Source organism: Xyrauchen texanus, chromosome 15, assembly GCF_025860055.1.
Source record: "Xyrauchen texanus isolate HMW12.3.18 chromosome 15, RBS_HiC_50CHRs, whole genome shotgun sequence".
Taxonomy (NCBI): domain Eukaryota; kingdom Metazoa; phylum Chordata; class Actinopteri; order Cypriniformes; family Catostomidae; genus Xyrauchen; species Xyrauchen texanus.
In genome coordinates this window covers 9,814,608-9,834,584 of record NC_068290.1, presented here as the reverse complement: position 1 = coordinate 9,834,584, position 19,977 = coordinate 9,814,608, and the positions used below count along the sequence as shown (strand labels likewise).

General features: G+C 38.0%; 1 protein-coding gene across 1 annotated transcript in view; it reads right to left on the bottom strand.

Annotated features, from left to right (window-relative positions):
• Positions 1 to 19,977, bottom strand: part of si:dkey-22o22.2 (neural-cadherin) — a 216,671-nt gene that overhangs the window by 23,173 nt on the left and 173,521 nt on the right. Inside the window, exons 13-19 of the mRNA XM_052143327.1 lie at positions 17,235 to 17,484; positions 13,755 to 13,882; positions 13,153 to 13,339; positions 12,356 to 12,499; positions 5,398 to 5,681; positions 1,626 to 3,243; positions 421 to 514 (exon numbers count right to left, since the gene is read on the bottom strand). Of these exons, the coding sequence (XP_051999287.1) occupies positions 421 to 514; positions 1,626 to 3,243; positions 5,398 to 5,681; positions 12,356 to 12,499; positions 13,153 to 13,339; positions 13,755 to 13,882; positions 17,235 to 17,484 (2,705 nt within the window). The remainder of the gene's footprint in view (positions 1 to 420; positions 515 to 1,625; positions 3,244 to 5,397; positions 5,682 to 12,355; positions 12,500 to 13,152; positions 13,340 to 13,754; positions 13,883 to 17,234; positions 17,485 to 19,977) is intronic.

Below are 19,977 nucleotides of genomic sequence, written 5' to 3'. Positions count from 1 at the left end.
AACTTCAAATGGACTGTGAGTGAATTTAAGACTAAACTGATTAATTTGGCATTCGTAGTTGAGTATTAGTGTTATCACTCTTCTTAAAAGTGTAATCTCTGGCACAAGTCACAGAGCCTTTTTTTGACAAAGATCATCACATTCATGGAGCTGATTACAGAGAGCTTCTAGCCAAAATATTTTTTTCTTTTCAGTTATTAGGAGAGAATCCTTGTCTTATTTCAGAATGAATTTTGAATCCAATTTTTGATGAAGTATTAAAAAGCAAGTGACAGGCAAGATGTCGTTGAGCTAAAATGCAGCTCTCCAGCGCATGCACTCATTCTTTATCTTTGCCTAACTTTTGTTCTTTTTTTCTTGTCTTATAAGTGTCAGTTGACAGTTGAGTTTGAATCAAACTTCAATAGAAGATCAAAGCACCTGGGGGGTTTGCCTTCGAACTTGTACACCTTTTCACTCCAATCATCAAGGTCAGGGGATTGAACCTGTCCAAGTACCGTGGTGGGGAGTGTACCTGGGGAAAATACATAATGAGGTTAGAGAAAAGCTACCTCCATCCAGGCTGTGTGATACCTGGGGCGATGTGTGTGTGTGTGTGTGAGAGTGAGTGGGTGGGAGAGACATATCTTTAAAGAGATAAGCAAAAAGCAGAGCATATTATTGGCACGTATGGACACAGTTAAACAGCAAATTGGGGGGATCTGATGCTATTAGCATGCAACATTGCCATTTCTCCAAAAGGCAAAACGAAATGCTGTAATCCTGTTAGTCATGAAATCAGCATCTTTTAAAATGGCTCCTGTTTATGTGGCTCTTAAACCTGGGATTTAAGTAAACTATTTAGCTCCTTGCTAAATGTTTGAGCTACATAACAAATTCTTAATAGAGGGTTAATGCATTTCCAAAAAAAAAAAAAAAAAGGAAATGCTAAAAAGTATCAAGTAATACTACATTTATTTCTTAATATGCAATGTATTAAGCTAACAGATGGATTTAAACAATAAATAGATAATCTCACGGGAGAACATGACCATAAGTAACTAACATGATACTACCATGTTTTGGACATTGTTAAATGTAACAACATGTATGATAGTATTACAAAAAAAACATACTACGGGGTACTGTGGCTCAGTGATGGTTTCAGATGGTCATACCTTTGTACTTTGATGTACCATGGTATTTTTCACATGGTACTCCAAGGAACTTTCAAGAATTCAATGGTACTACCGTGGTATATGTCAGAAACCTTCGCCAGCTGAGGAAGTTCAACCTGCCACCAGTGCTGCTGAAACAGTTCTACTCAGCAGTCATTGAGACTGTCCTCTGCACTTCAATAACTGTCTGGTTTGGTGCAGCTACGAAATCAGACATCAGAAGACTACAAAGGACAGTTCGGTCTGCTGAGAGGATTATTGGTTGCCCCCTGCCCCCCCTTCAAGAACTATACACTTCCAGAGTGAGGAAAAAGGCTGATATCATGGTACATGAATATGGTAATTATTCAGTACCAATCATCAAAGTACCATAGTATCACCATTTGATAAAGCCACTATCATGATCCTGCAATTGTACTTTTTGCAAGGGGTAGCATAGCAGAATAACAACATATCTTTGGAACATACCCTGTAAGTTGTACACTATGAACTCGCTGTGTCCAGGTGCATGGGGATGGTCATTCTTGTCTCCGATAATGACAGTGAGTGTACTGGTTGTGCTCATTGATGGAGAGCCACTGTCAATCATCAGGATGGGGAGAAGGTACTGCTTCTGCTGTTCCCGGTCAAAGGTGCGGAGGGTGGTTATCATGGCACTGCCGTTTTGCAGGTCAGTCAAGTTGAAGTTGGTAACATCAGAAGTCAACATCAGCAGGCGGATGGAAAAAGGACCTCCGTTGGATGATGTGTCTCGATCAATTGCATGTAGCAGAACTGATGTTTCATTCATGTGAACGACTTGTGGAGCAATGGTATTCTCCCATACAATGGGCCGATATGGAGCCTCAAACTCTGGTCCGTTGTCGTTGACATCTTGTACAGTCACTAGAACAATGGCAGAACCGGTAAGTGCAGGACTGCCCATGTCTGTGGCCAAGATCATGAGCCTATGCTGGGACATCTTTTCCCTGTCCAGAGAGTGAGCCACTACAACCCAACCACTCTTGTCAACCATAAATTGCTGAAAGGGGTCAGATTCTGGGGCAATACTATATGTGAACCTCCCATTTTGACCTGAGTCCAGATCTATGGCTGTCACCTGAGCCACAATAGTGCCAACAGGAACGTCTTCGAACATGGAACCAGCTTCGTAGAACTGTGGGAAGAAGACTGGCGCTTGGTCATTGGAGTCTTCAACATGGATGATGCAGTAAGCCAGGCTATAGAAGTCAGCATCTTCTACTTTGACAGTAAGGTTGAAAGTTCGCTCATGTGGCTTTTCAAAGTCAATCTTCTTCTTCAGCCTCACCACACCACGCCTGTTCACCTTGTCCGTCTCGACAAAGAACTTGCGGTCTTCGTCTCCAGCAATGATGCTGAAGGTCATGACTGAATTTTCACCCTCATCTCCATCTGTGGCAGCCACTACCACTACCTCACTGTTGATGTTCAAGTTTTCTGGCATAGAGGTCATGTAGACCCTTTGGGTAAAAACTGGAGGGTGATCATTTACATCGGAAACCATGATTGTGGCTGTTCCTGTCCCGGAGAGTCCTCCTCCATCCCGAGCTTCCACCACAACAAGATATCTGTCCACCACTTCCCTGTCCAAAGAACGCAGAACGGTATAGATGGTGCCAGTGGCTGGATTAATGGAGAAAAGATTAAGATTGATCTCATTGCGTACATTCTGCACAATTTTGTAGGTCAGGATAGCATTCTTGCCAGCTTTTGGATCGTCTATGTCAGTGGCCCGCATCTCCATTATGGAAGTGTCTGCTGGGGAGTTTTCAGGTACGTGACCCAGAAAGCAGTTATCCGTTGCACACAGGAAGACAGGTGCATTGTCATTGATATCCTGCACATCGACTAGAACATCAGCAAAACCTGTAAGACCAGCCCCATTCTCATCGGTAGCCAGTACAAGGAACTGCCAGGCTGAACGAACCTCGCGATCTAAACGTCGCTGGACGTAGATCCTACCGTTAAACTCATCTATGGTAAATTCACTGCCAGCACCCTGCCCATGTAGAGAATACCGCACTGCACTCTGGTCTGCCTCCTGATCTGGATCTGTGGCAGATACCTGAGAGAACAGCAGATGGGGAAGAAAGGGGTATGTGTATTTGAATTCAGCACATCGATCACAGAACATATGAGCCAATTAAAAGTTAATAGTCACAGCAAAGGAATGCAGATAGTTCTCCACACCTTTTTCCATGTATGTTTATGCAAAGCCTTTGAAGTCTTTATATACTGACAGCACAATACACAGCAGTACTGACACTCGTTAGTGGAGAATGACAGCAGTGGCAAGGTGTGTCAAAATATTCAATTCAAATAGGGTTTCTTTTGTTTTGAGCTTTAACTTCAAGAGCACATTAATTCACATTACATTTCACTTTAAGGCAACATGCAACAAAACTGGAACCAATTATGTAATAAGGTAAAAGGCACACACAAAATCAGATCTATATCTCAGCATCTGCGAAGGCTTATATGCCTGGCTACAAGAATATTACCATGTTGTTTCAATATTTCTGTGGTTTTCTAAACATCAGCACCTGTCATACATCCGATAACATTTCAACAGCTATTTCAAATTTCAATTTCTACACCGAGTAAACAGCAAACAGCAGGGATATGCTGTCCATATAAGCAAGGTAAGCAGTGCTTACCTAAAAGAAGGTTGAAAAGAAAAATGACACTTATGAAATATGTAATTGTTAATATAAACTACTGTTAAAGTAGTAGAAAACTACTGTTTTCGTTCAAATTGGAGTGGTGGTGGCGTAGTGGGCTAAAGCACTAAACTGTTAAGCAGAAGGTTGTCAGTTCGATCCCCACAGCCACCACAATTGTGTCCTTGTAATCAGGGCTCTGTAAGTCGCTTTGGATAAAAGCATGTGCCTAAGGCATAAATGTAAATTCGTCATTTTTAATCTCAGTTGAGCAGCACAGACAGTTAATAATTTATTCGCTATGGCACCACCTTCAAGACTAAACATATTATGTTATGCTTTCTCTGATTTCATTGTTTACTGTCCTTTCATTCAACACTGAACATTCATTCAAATTGAATCACTCCCGCTACTACAAATGGCCAAGGTACGCATGCTTACCAAAATGAGTAAGCCAATCTGAAACTCATTCCTTCAGTCATGCTATCTGATAGGCTAGATTTTTGTGTCATGTCAACACGTTCAAGTTCACATAACTAATGCATTTTTAAGTGCTAAAATTTATATCTGCAGAGTAAGCATCGAAGACCAACGTGGATTAATTTCAATAAAAAAAAAATCAAGAAAGAGAGGCAATCGAAACTTCTACAAGCAGGTGACTTACAACAAAGTGAGGAAGATGTTCAAACGCAAGGAGAGGCATGAATTTTGTGTTCAAGTAAAGGTAAGTTAATGTATTTATTAAAAATCTGTGTTATTGATACTAGGTCATAGGCTATGAATTATTGATCTGACAATCATGCCCTTCTTGTGTTATGCTCTGTTTTATAGTTCTAACGTTAGAGCGCAGTGTCTGTTTAAAAAATATATAAATATATATTAAGGAATGTAGACAGCCTACATTACATTTGCCTTGTGCATTCAGGTTAATACTGTTGTCTTTTGTGGTCAGATTAGTTAGTAAGACTGCTGTCTTTTCTAGTGGTTCTGAACTGTAGGAAGAGTGATGTGTGAGGACTATGATGTTGAAACAACAAACTGGCAATCTTTTCTTTTTCTTGTATGTCAAAACAAGCTCTTCTGGCCCTATTTTTCATTGTATGATTTAATGACATAAACATGCTCTGCTCAATATGAAAATCTTTCATTTGTGTGACATGAGCTATATTACTGTCCTGAATTTAAAACAATTTGGTTCAAAGGCAACAATTAACGTCAATAACATTTCCATGACATTACACTCACCCATATAATGTGTTTTGGGCACAGCATTTAATAATGTGTATCTTTGATGCTTGCCCAGTCTTAAAGCCCACGGCACGTGCCTTTACATGAAACTTTACTTTCAAGGTCAGTTCTTCTGTTCACACAGGTGTCCAGAAGTGTCACCTCACATTAACTTTAAACATATTCCACAAAATTTTGACAACCAGAAATTGTACAAATATTTTTCTTAATTTTGAAAAACATTAATCATTTTAAACCTAACTTCTTTTTTTGTAATGTTTTACTTACAAATAGCCACTGTATTTGTCTGCTTGAGTGTTTTAACCCCTTACCTCTAGTACAAAGACAGGAAGCTCTGTAAGTTCCTCTGCAACGCTGGCATGGTACTCTGTTTGAGTGAAAATAGGTGCCTCATCATTCTGGTTGATGACATTAATGACAATCGTTGTCTGATTTTCCCACTTTCCATCTGATGCGACCAGCCGTAACTCATAGCGCTGCACCTGCTCATAGTCCAGTCGCTGGGCAATGAAGATTGTACCAACCACTGGTTCCACATCGAACGCGCCCATGGTGTTTCCAGCTGTAATCTGGTAGCGCAGTTTAGCGTTGGCACCTGTTTGGGGGGTTTGGGAAGAGTTAGCGTTCAAGGAAGTGTTAAGCTTGACTGAGCTGGATAAAAAAGAGAATGTCAGCATTAATCTGTGCTCATTTCATGAGGATTACATAAAGGCCAAGAAAGCTCAAACGAACAGAGGCACGATATGATTGTACCTAAATACTGAAATCAACCACAGTACATACACAAACAAAATTTAACACTGTTAAATGTACTTCTAGTTTCATATCATATACTGTAAACAATATGTCTACTCATCAATACATTATAAAACAAATCCCATTTAATCCTCTCCAAAGTGGTGTCATTGAACTTAAGTATAGAAATGATACTCCAAAGAAAAAACAACCTTTGATCCAATATAAAATCGAAATACACAATTAATTCGAAAACACTAGTTTTGTCATCTTACCTTCAGTGTATATTGTATGACCTCACAGTATTCTCCAGTGAGAATGTACAATTAAAGAAAGAAAAAATATCAAAACACTTTCTCCTAGTCCAGTTTAATGTACAGAGACAACTATAGGTAAGCCATTTATAGGTTGACTTCCCACGAAGGGAGTTAACAAACGGGTCAACATGTCAACTTCTGGCTCAACCATTGGCGTTAGTTTGGGATGAAACTACCTGTGATAAACAATTTTGTTGTAATTTGGAGGTGTGGAAAAGGTAGTGTGTTTGGGAACTCAGATTGGAAGCTTTCCATAATTTTTACCATTTCCGTTTATTATAGCTTGCGCTACAGAAAATACACACTTCACCTTTAAGAACATAGAACACTGGTTGAAAAATTATCCTAGAAAACAAGCACCACATTCTATCTTTTCCTCTTATCCTCTGCAACTCCACCAGCTTGTCACCTTCCTGGGTGTGTTCAACCATGGTACATTGTAGAAGTAAATGGCTCCAGTTTCGTTCCAGCTCTGTTTACCAGGCTGGATCAGATTTTATTAGACAAACACCATCTGGGCATGATGTGTGAAGATGTCATTAGAACGTTTCATGCTCATCCCGGGCTTCGGCCGTCATGGATGTGAAGTGCGATGTGCTGTGAAACTTGCTGTGGGGAGCTTCAGTGATTTTGCCAGAAGTGGCTTCCTTAAAGACCAGCAGAGCCATATGGTGCCCTCTCCTCCCCAGAGCACTACTAAAAGCCAACCAGCTTAAACTACTGGGATTTCATTAGATTTCTAATTTCTAATTTCTAATTCTAATAGAGTGGTGGTGGCGTAGTGGGCTAAAGCACATAACAGTTAATCAGAAGGTCGCTGGTTCGATCCCCACTGCCACCACCATTGTGTCCTTGAGCAAGGCACTTAACTCCAGGTTGCTCTGGGGGGATTGTCCCTAAGTGCACACATTTCTTTGTTTTTAATTACTTTGCATAATGACAGCAGGTCTATTAAATATTTTACATACATGCATCAGCATATCCATTCTCAAGCTGATCTTTCGGTGTCAAGAACCCTCAGAGAGGGGGGCCTGGGTAGCTCAGCGAGTAAAGACGCTGACCACCCCTGGAGTTCGCGAGTTTGAATCCCAGGGCGTGCTGAGTGACTCCAGCCAGGTCTCCTAAGCAACCAAATTGGCCCGGTTGCAAGTGAGGGTAGAGTCACATGGAGTAACCTCCTCATGGTTGCTATAATGTTGTTCGCTCTCGGTGGGGCACATGGTGAGTTGTGCGTGGATGCAGCAGTGGATGGCGTGATGGCGTGAACGCGCTCAACAAGCGTGGATTGATGGTTTCAGACGTGGAGGCAACTGAAATTCGTCCTCCGCCACCCAGATTGAGGTGAGTCACTACGCCACCACAAGGACTTAGGGCATTCCAAATTGGGGAAGTAGTTTAAAAAATGTATAATAAAAAAAGACCCTGCAGAGAGTTGGCATCAAACTGATGACATTGAGATGGCTGAAGTGAAGTGAACTATTGTTTAATTTGTTGTATCCAAAAGACCTCACTCAGTTTGTCAGCCCAATGGCTGCCCCATTGGTAAAATTGTTTAACAGCTTTTGATTGGTTGTTTGATTTTATAAATGTTTACTTGTATATTAATCTTACTTATGGATTTAATGTTAACTTATAGTTAATGTTAAATTATTTTATGTTTATGCTTTTTATATAAATTATATTACTACTAATTACTACTTTAAACTTATTATTACAAACCTGTGGATTTATCAAGTCAATTCTCATAACTATTGCATTATGAATTTTGTTAATTATTGCTTGTGTTGTTGTAAATACAAACTGTAAAACATTCTTCACTTTATAATACTTAAATGTCTTTTATATGTTTATTTCACTTTCTTAGCGATATAGTATATTAACAATTAAATTTGCATATCCATTAAATGTTCTCCTAGAAATAAAAAAAAAATACATTTAAAAACTAAACAAAAACCAAATGTTACGGTAGCATGTTGGAACCCCTCAAAGGTTCTTTATAGAACCTTTCCACCTGGCTCAAAGAACCATTTAGGGTTATTTTGACAGACCCCTTTAGGGGTTCCAAATAAAAAGCGAGTGATAGAAACCTTAAGCATGTATGATGGTCCCTGGCGATTAATGACAGCTTAAAAGTCTAGGAGACTTTTGTGCTCGTTCGACCATTGAAGAATGTTTTGCATGTTTTACATATTCCTCTTTGAAATCAGTCTGGAGTTTATTTAATGATTAGCACTGCTAATCAGCTTTAGGAAACACTTAGCAGGACCATAAATGTCCTCTTCTACTGCAAATCAGCTTCGAATTATTCCTATTCTCTATTTTCATCCCCAGCGTAATATGAAATATTGCATTTTAACGGCGATTTCATTGTCTGTTCCAAAGCTGGAAGAGGGGGGAAGAGGTACATCAAGTTCTGATTTGCATTCTCCTTCATGACAATAGAGAGATGCTAGCTGTCGCCTGGCTATGCACCGTCCATCCAGCTTTAACAGGTCATGGCACACTTCTCACCTCGTCTCATCATTAATGAGCTATCAGACACCTGTGTATCTCCATCTCACTTGCCCTGTCTCCTTCACTCCAGCCTGCTTGTTGACACGTTTCCACGCCATGTGAAATTTGTCATGCATATGTAACAGGTGAAGCCGTGTTGCCGCGAGAGCTGTCGTGCTCACGCCTATTTGTTTATTTTGACAGATGAGCCGGAGTCGCCATGCCCTGATGGAATCAGAGTGAGATCAGGTGGAGGAATCGTGTCACTAAGACGTATGGAGGTAACAGGCTAGAATATTCTAGAGGCAGCGGACGAGAAATGAGGGGGTGGGCAGACAGACAGGCATGCTACATTGGACAGATAGGTGATTTGTTCAAGGCTGTCGGGCTCAGATTTGCTCCTGTTAATCAGATAGGAGCAGCTCTATGGCTGTCAAAGAAAGCATGTGCAGGGCTCGACAGTAGCAATTGTTTTCCATCTCTTGGTGACAAAACCTTTTTGGATGAACTATGGAAGTTTTCTTAAAAAATTCAATTTGTAATAATAGCTAGAATATCACAACTCTATGACAACTATATTTTATAAACGCACTTTTGCTAGAAAATAAATACATAACTGAATAATCCAATTCATTCTTACTGATGCTTTCACAGAATTAATAACAACAATGTTCAATACACCACAGAAATCCAAATATTTAAGTTTGCAAGGCATAACAACTTATGTACAAGATTATCATATGTAAGATGTTGTTACAACACAGCACTGGTCTGATAGGCTAAGTGACAGTTCCGTCAACTGACCCCAAACTTTCTCACACTGCCCCAGGACAGAGGGCCATCCTTAATGTTGAGCCCATATGTAATGGCCTGATTCAACTTGTAGGAGTCACTCAGAAAACCGGAGTATGCAAATATAACTGACCACAGAGATTTTCGTAGGCTAAATCATTCTGTAGATGCTCATGCATTCACTTGGTTTCATCTGCTAAGATGATGTTTTTAGGCAGTTTGTCTGAAGGATATGCAGCTCTTTAAAGACATTTACTAAGAGCCAAATTTCATTTGAGAGGTCAAACAATGCACAACATTAAGGTGAAGTACGCTGTCAGCAATGTTTGTACAAATGCTAATATTGGCAACTTGCATATTGCATTATAGGGAAAGGAAATACAGGCTGCCTTTTGTAAGATGGTGTAATGGCCAATGTAAAATCTGTGTGCTACTGAAATAAACATGAACTTCCTGCAGTTCCAGCTTGCCCTTGAGGGGTGCAGCATACTTTGCAACCAACATCTACAAACACACAACATAACCAAGCAAAGCACAGGGAGTAACTAAAAAGTCAAAATTAAAAGGAAAAAATAAGATTTTTTTTTACATAAATACAATTAAGCCTGGTTTTAGTATCAATAAAAGTGATGTATAACTTTCCCAAACACTCCCTCTGTCTGCTATTGATCAGCAAACAGATAGTCCTGCCTCAAACTTATGCCATTTATTGAGCAAATTGATACATTCGGATTTACATAATGCTTAAAAAAACAGAGCAATGACTTTTCAATGACATTCAGAAAAAATTAATTATCCCCTTTTCGCCCCAATTTGGAATGCCAATTCCCACTACTTAGTAGGTCCTCGTGGTGGTGCAGTTACTTAACTAAATCCGAGTGGCAGAGGACAAGTGTCAGTTACCTCCGCTTCTGAGACAATCTGCGCATCTTATCACGTGGCTCGCTGTGCATGACACCGCAAAGACTCCCAGCATGTGGAGGCTCATTCTACACTCGATATCCACATGCCCCATTGAGAGCGAGAACCACTAATCATGACCACAAGGAGGTTACCCCATGTGACTCCACCCTCTGGGCCAATATGGTTGCTTAAAAGACCTGGCTGGAGTCACTCAGCACACCCTGGATTCGAATTTGTGACTCCAGGGGTGGTTATCAGCATCAATTCTTGCTGAGCTACCCAGGCCCCCAATGTTTTGACTTTTTACATTTTATGAGGAAATGAACCTACAGATGGTTTACTTATAGATGTCTCTGCCCATTAAACTGGGACAGAAGAAAAACTTTGAAAAATGCACACTTATTTTTCATTGTGAAATTATTTTAATTACAATTAAGTACATTTCCACCCCATTGCTCATTTCAACCTAAAATCAATGAGAACACACTGCTAATTCTCATTGATTTTGGGGTGACATGATGTGGACATGTACTAGCTTCATCAGATTCACTCTAAATAAGAAACTTATTTAGACACATTACATCAGGAGATGACAGGGCTAAAATAATTGTGGAAAATATGCCGATCAGCAGGTCTGTAGCATAATGGAATTGTGTCACGTTTTATGGATTAACTTCCTCTTATATTGATCATCGGCATGCTCGGACTCCTGTGCTAAGGACATCAACACTGCATGTAGTCCTACTCTCTATGGTATGGTTTCAGAAGAATTGGAGTATAGTGCACAAGTCGTATGTACATGTCATGAATCCTGCCTCTGTAGTTCCTCCCGCTCACCACTAGAGGTCTCCATCACCTGGGTATTGACTTTAACTCTCTGGACTCCATTTCCCATATTTATCCATTATCCTTATTTATTCAGCTATTTAAGTCTCACACTCACTCTCTATCATTGCGAAGTCTTGATTTGCCCTGGCTGACATTTCTGAGCATTCTCTGTGTTTATTGCATTACCCGTGTATGATCCTACACTGTTCACCCTGTTTTGACCCGTTGCTGCCTGTCTACTGTTACTGCATTGTTTACCTGGATTTATCTGTGATTGTCTGCCACCTGCCCTGACCACTTGCCTGCTTATTGACTACCTCTCTGGATTGCCTTGTATTTAACTGTTACTGGTGACTGACCCCATCCTTTCTGTATTTCTACGATCATTGTTATGAAAGCTGCACATGGATCTCAACTCCATTGACTGTTTGTTACAGTACAACATTTATGGATCTTTTAAGTTGCATTTTGTGCCATTTTCGAAGTCTAAAAATATATAGATTTAGAACGGCATAACGGTGAGTAAATGTTAAAATTATTTTAATTTTCAGGGGAACTTTTTTTAGCAGGTGAAATTCTTTTGAAGCTGTTTTTTAGTCAGACTGACAGACAATAGGTTAAAATTTATTCAGCTTGTTTAAAGCACGGTATTTTCTTTCCCCATATAAATAGGCACGCCACCTTTAATGCCTCTGAGAGTTGTCAAAAATCTACTATTACACTCTACTTTCATCGTTTCACTATATTGTTCAAAAAAGCAGATCTGCCTATTCCGTTCCATTTAAAAATCTCAATCGTTATTGTTTGGGAGCTCAGATGTCACGCATCTCATGTAAATATTTTGCAGATTCTTTCAAGGGTTTACCTCCGTCATTAGAGAGGGCCTGTTATTTATTTAATAAATTTTCTTGAAGATAACAAAGAAGAAACAATCAAAGAGACAAACATCAAATAGGGGATTGAAAATGTTACTCCCACCTCCACCAGAGATTTGCTAACAAGCTCAGCACAAAAACGATTGTATTTTCCATCTAGATTTATTTTGCGATTTCAACCCCATCTCCATCTCTGTCAAAAATATCAGTGGGCTGTCAGAAATGTTCTGTACACAAACAAATCAAAAACAACGAAAAACAAAGAGTAGTGACAGGGCCACCTAGATATAATATTTGATTATGACTGCATGCAATGCAAAAATTACCCTCGTCTTCATCATTAGCTGTAACAGTAATGACCACATAGCCCACTTCCTTGTCTTCCTCAACACTGATCTCGTACACAGATTGAGAGAAGGCTGGAGCATTGTCATTCACATCAGTGACAAAAACCCTCACGTAGGCTGTATCTGTGGGACAAAAAGGTGTGTATTACTTCTGAAATCATGTTTAAGACATTCAGTCTCTCAAGACAAATTGGTAACACTTTCTTGAAGCCATTCTTGAAACTGATTATAATGTGTATTATAAAGCCATTATGAATGCATTAAAATACATTCATAATTGCTTTATAATACACATTATAATCAGTTTTACAGTCTCAGACCCAACATTGGGTGAGCTAATGTTGCTTTGTCGGGCTGTTCCAACATAATGTTTTGGTAGCTCCAAAATAGCTTATAATTGCCTCTACATAGTAAGTTGGGATACCAGAGAGTATTTTAACATCCAAAAGACTACACACATCACCTACTTTAAAATACAGGCTTCATAGAACATGTTATGGGGAAATTACCTGTGAGCACTATACAAGAAATCATTAATACAAAACTGTGATTAACATCCTAATGACTGTTTAATATTACAAATGCCTTATTAAATTATGTGCAGCCTATATTACACACAAATCCCTGGGATGGCATTAGTTCTTCATTTGGAGTGAATCATTGTAGTCTTAATGAATGGAGATCATCCTGGAGGCTAGTGTGCCCTGCTGTGATTGGTGGAGTGACAAACTGTGTGACTGAGCGGTTAATAAGACTTTGAGGTTGATGGATCACACCTGTGTTGGGTTGGCCCTGCTGGCTGGGTCGGGCTGACTCTGAGCTGTCCTGAGACTGGACCTCGATCAAGTAAGATCCTTTCTGCTCACGGTCAAAGGTAGCCCGAGTGTGGATGATGCCTGTGTAGGAGTTAATGCTAAAGAACTGCGAGTCACCACTTTGATCCTTCAGAATAATGTAGTTAATCTATATGGAAAAGAGTGCCAAAAAATGAATAAATCAGAGAAATAGGTACACATCAGTACTAAATCAGTGGCTATGGATTTTGCCCATCTGAAAAGGCCAGTTTAGACCAGCATGAAGTTAATTGATGGTCCAAGCTGGTTAACGCTTGTTAAGTGCTGGTTTAGGTGGACTGAATTTAATTAAATTTTTTTTGGTGAAGCTGGTTTACTTGGGAAGGTTCTGTTGGTTAAGCTACTTAGTAAGCCTGGTGGGGACATCAGCACAACAGATTTGCCAATATGGTGGGGACCAGTAGGCAAAGCAAAACATAAGCACTTGCTCTTTAATTAATCATTATTAAAAGAGTCCTAAAATAAGAAATGAATTATCTAAACTTTTGGTAGTTCTAGAGTAGAGGGAACCAGGAAGATCTCACCAAGCCATGGAGGCCAGTGTCCAGGTCAGAAGCAGAGACCTGTGCCACTGATGTGCCAATCTCTGCACCCTCTGGTACTGTTGCCTCATACGTGGATGACATGAAGAAAGGAACGTTGTCATTTACATCTGAAGACCAGGGTAAAAAGAAGTGAAAAGAGTTGAAAACTGTTACAAATGAAACATCAATAAAATAAATATTTCAAGGGATTCTTGTGGACAGGTTAGATTAGAGGAAAACATTATATACACAGTATGTATCTATATATATATATCTATATATATATCTATCTATCTATCTATCTATCTATATATATATATATATATATATATATATATATATATTACACATATCACTGTGTGTGTGTACTGGGCAGATTACTTGTGAATTGTTATCAGGTACTGATTACAAATTACATGGCAAAGAAAATGCAATCATTAATGTAATCTTATAGATAACATTTTTGGGGTACTTTCAACCTAATTCTATTTTATATTATGTCACATACATTAGAGTAGGATAACCTTATATCATTTTAACATAAAAGTATAAAGAGGAAGAAAATATATTCCATTCTTTATTACTAACAAAAACAGCTTCACAAAAAGATTTCCTTATAAAAAATTTAAAAAGTGCATTAAACATTATATGAATGAAATCTAAACAGCTAAATTAAATCTAACAGCAATGACAGTGCATAGCCAAAGTTTATAATTCAAAACACAGAGACATCAAGTTAATTTGTAAGTGCATAAAACAATAGCAGCTTTATGAACATTAATGTACATAAAATCAACATAAAACAATCATAAAATGAATGAAAATTAATGACATATACACATATACATACATATATACATATATATATACACACACACATACATACATACATATATATATATATACACACACACACATATATACATACATACATACATACATACACACACACACACACACACACACAAATATATATATATATATATATATATATATATATATATATATATATATATATATATATATATATATATATCCCTGTTCTTCTATTCTATTTGCAAAAAGAATGTGTGGGAGTATAAAATTTATATTTCCTACTGACAAACAAAAGTAGCGGATATAAAAAATGTTTTGTGTGTGTGTGTGTGTTTTTATTGTTGGTAATACACTGTGCTGAAAGAAATTTGTTTTGCTCAGGGGCTACTGTTTTATATCCGAGTTGTTATGTGTAATTTTTGGTATTATTTCTTAGAAGAAATAGAAATATGAACAACTGAGACAAATGTCATCTTACAGTAAGAGTACAGAGCTATACAACTTTAAGACTTGAACAGATAACATCAGTATGGTGTATCCATGCCAGATCACATAAAAATTGTTTTATGTGCAAATATATCAACACATACAAATTAGAGGTCGACCGACATTGGATTTTGCTGATACAATAATGTGTTAGAAGAAAGGCGATAAATACGTTTATATATTGAATGTGTTAAAATGTTCTTAGCATTTTCTTACTGTGATGGGTACAGACACAGAGGCAACAAGAAACCACATTTCCAATAATAACCAGAAGTAAAAGAGATTTCAAAGAGAAGTTCTTCTATTATACAGGTTTGTGTGGAGTATGTGCATTTTTAATGTGTGAATTCACTTAATGCAGGTCTATTGTCTGGATTCTCAGCTCTTTACTGATTACAGCACCTCTAACTGGCTCTCCATGGGCTTTTGTCTCCCTTTCCCTCTAGTTCAATCTCCATTTTCCCCTTAATTAACGCTTATGTGGTCTCAAGTGTTGTGCCTCAGTGCCAAAGCTCTTCACCGGTCCTTTTGCACACACATCGTCTCCCCCACCCCACCTGTCATGCACTCATCAGCGCTCTGTATTTCCACATACACTCAATGACAGCAGAGAACACTTTTGTGTACAAATGCACAGCACAGGCTAAATGAGTTATGAAAAAAAAAAAAACATTAGTGTCAGCGCCTCAAACACAATCAGTGAATAAGATCAGACATTGATGTGCTTCTGAGAAACTATGCCGGTATGAAATGCTGATTGCTGAACTACCGCAAATGTGTTTACCTTTCCAAGGGCACAGAAGCAACTGAAACTGGCTGTCGAGGCATATATGTAATGAGCCAGAGAAAGGTGTCAACAAGGACTATTATCATTCTGTCATAAATTTCTTTCAAATATTTGCCCTCTTTCTTTCTCTTTGTTTTTCACCAACAAAAGTATTATAGTACTTACATAATTTTTGTCCATTGTATTGTGTGTGTTTTTGATTGTACCATAGTATTACAGTGTTTTTTGTACAATGTACCATGGTAATACCATAATGATTTTGGTTAAATCATGGTATTAACATGTTTTTTGTACAGTGTACCCTGATTACATCATCATTTGTGATTGTACTAGGATATTACCATGTTTTTTGTAAATTGTTCCATGGCAATATAATACTTTGGTTTACCATGGTTTTACCATGGTAAACTGTAAAACAAATATGGTAATACCATAATGTATTTTTTGTAGGGCTGTGTCAATTTTTAAGCGAATTAACAACATGGTGTCCCGATTAATTAATCGCAAATACAAATATTTGCTGAGAAAGCCCCTCATAACAATAACTCAATATATAATGATTATACATAGTTATCTTTAAATATAAAAAAATTATAATAAATAAATAAATAATATATATATATATATATATATATATATATATATTCAGATAATTAAAATGCATTAAATTCTTGTAGCAGAAGAGTTAATCATTGATAAAACTATACAAAAAGCGGCTTTAGAATACAATATATTGTTTACTACCATATTATTGTACATAAGTCAATCATTGGCTCACAGTTCACAGCAATCCATTTCACAAGTGAATTTGTCAATCAGTTCGAGATTTATTAAGAGGGCTTGTTTAAGGGCCCGTCAATTTACACCAGCGTCAGACAGACGTCTCGGGTGTGTTGCGTCATAAACTTAAAATGTTTAGGTCACTGTGTCAAGTTAAATATAGTTTAATACTCAATCTTTAAACACATCTTGAGATACCTTAGATCGCATGTGCGCTCCTTCGAGTGTTTTGAACGCAAGAACGTAACGCATGTTTGTGTTGTTCTGCCTATTGAAGTGTTTTCTTCACTGTATAAACTGCTCGTTGCTCATACAGCTGAAATTAAATTTACTGCCCTCTGGAGTAAACAGGTGGTACAACAAGCTTGCATTTCTCAGGAATCTTCCATATTATGGTCTGTAGGCATGCGATTAATTGCGTTCATTTTTTTAACGCTTTATTTTTTGTAAAATGAATCGCACTGATTTAAAACGTGTTAAATCGACAGCCCTAATTTTTTGTAAGAATTTTTTTTTTAACGTTTTAATCAGCGATATCGCTTAAATCTACAGGACCCAGAGATAAGGTTATAACACTGTATTTTTACAAAAGATGATGGTATATATCTCACCTGTGATGTTGACATAGACAGTGGTGAAAGAAGCTAGCGGTACAGCCGCCACATTTTGCACGCGCACTCGGAGTGTAAAGAAACGTGTGGTTTCGTAGTCCAGATTCTCTGCCACCAGGATAGAAGCAGAACCGTCCCTCCGGTTAGGTTTGATGTAGAAGCGCACAGGCATGTTGGTCTCTGGAACCTGACCTTCCTCCAAGTTGTAGGTCACCCTGGGGTCACCAAGTGGGGATGTTGCCTTTATGGTCTGTTGGGAAAGAGATACGGGTTAACTTATTCAACTGATATCAAGCTAAATATGGCCTGCATGATGAAAAATTTAATGATCTAAAATGTATATTTATTAATTAATATGCACAGTTTATGTACAGTTTGGAAAATATTTGTGCCAAACTGATTCTTGTTACACCAGTTAGAGTGTTGTATCACACTCATGGTGACATTAACTTTATATGTAACTAATTTATCAAAGGTTTCACAACGCATGCAAGTTCTGCCTTTGTGAAATCTGATTTTAAACTCACAAGATGTTTTGAAAAATTCAAAGCAGCCTTTAAAATAAGAGGGTTCAGTGACATCAGCGGAAAACAAAAGCCTTTTCAAAAGTCTGAGCAAGTTATAATTTGATAAAAACAAAATTATGCAGACAAAATCTTTCTTTGGAATAAGTTGTCCAATTCAAATGAAAAAGATGGTATCACTGCACTCTACCAGTATAGGATGTGTAGATCTATGAGCCTAAACAAAATCAAGAGTGAAAAAATATATCTGCACTTTTATTTTCCAATTGTTTTTTCATTTTATTTAGTAGAAGTCAGAGGACACAGTTGTTTCGGCCTCAGTTTGTGTCTGGTTTACTTGTGCACTCAATTCATAGACATAATGTGCAATGACTTCCAATTACAAGTAATTCGAACACACAACAAATACAATCATCTAATTAATTACTTAAGCTATGAACATTTTAGCAGAAGTATGGAATAAGGTGAAAGTAAATAGGGTAAATTTAGGTTTTATGTTGACTTTAATAGCAAAGATTGCTATGAAACACCATTGCAATCACCAACAGGCTAAAACAAACTCTTAATCTGTAGCATTGTGAGCTGCCACACTATAGTTTTTATTACTGAATGGAAACTCACAAAATATTGTTCTGTGTAGTGCAAATAACCTTGCACACGTTGTTACACTGTTGTTTTGTGTGTAATTAGGTAAAATTGCTTAGACGTGCAATAATAATTCATACGTTTTTTTTCCTCCTAAATAGGTTTCAAGATATATACTGAAGCAATGCTCTTCCTGAAGCTCAACAGAATAATTAGCATTAATTGAGAGAGGGCATTTAAAATCAACAGAACCATCAGTCATCTGCTTGCTGACTGCAGCATGTGAATACATTAGACACAGTTAATCTATAATCCGTTCAATTTCCTATTGAACTGATATTGACACTTACGGAGTAACTTTCTGCAGTAGTTGTTTACAGACTTCTTCCTCATTAAACTGCATTATTACACACTAAAAGACTGCACACACTGAAGAAAGAGTAAACTTTAATGACTGGAGATAAACATACAATTAACACCAATGGAAGATGCCTGCTGGAGCAGCTGCCCCCGCGACCCGACTTCGGATAAGCGGTTGAAGATGGATGGATGGATGGATGGATGGATGGAAGATGCATAGAGAAACTGGATGGGGTTGTAGCACTTTATGTTATGTCCAAGAGAACACGAGCAATCCTGAACTATTATGCCAAAACCTTAAAAATTAACATGCATTTGGCGTTTAGCCAAAAACATGCGTATATAGCTGGGATACAAGACATACAGCCGAGTTTGGCTCGGATAATCCAATATTACAGCTGGAAACTGTCTATGAGGTGAACTAAAAGCCTTTAACTGATGAAACACTTTTAACCCAAAACATCATCAACCAAATGACACTATAAAGCAAACAAAACATTCCTATGACCATACGGCCAATGGCACAGCAAAGCCAACACCGTCAAGAGTGACAGTCAAAGACAAAGTCCTAAACCATGTATGGTAGTTCAGTAGAATAATACTTGGCATAAAGTGCAGGTTATAAAACCAAGACATAAGAGAAAAGAGGGAAAAATTGGATGGAGAAGTTAGAGAGAGAAAACTCTGTGTGTTAGAGAACATGTGGGCCAGTCAGCCATTAAATCAACTCTGGCTAAGATTCTGAGAGCATCAGCCAGCTGCTACACAGAAAACATGCACCTTAAAAGCTCTGTGGCTTTTGCTTCCTGCTTTTATGGGTCGGCATTGGCATCCAGTACGTGTCCCCTAACAGAAATTACCTATTCGGCCACTTTACTTGCCATAGTAACTTTGACATAGCTCCACTAACTTCACTGACCTACACTAACCTTACAGCTCCACTATGTCTCAACTACTGCAGTGCCAAATATTTCATCATCGTTTCTTTGTAAAAAAAAAATAATATAAAAAGTTTATGGTAGAATCTCATAAAGAAATGTCCATTTCATATTTTACTCCACAAAAAATAAAATAAAAAATAAAAGAAAAATACAAAAATGATTTAAATGACTCCTGCTTGTGGAAAATGAGACAGCCTCCACCCAGCAAAAATGTAATTGACATATCCTTACCTAGGCGCAGATCAATGTGAAGTAGAGGGTGCATTATATCTGTAACTGTTGTCACCTTGTACTTTTCGTTGGCAGCAATTTTTCTCAGTGTGCACTTGTCTT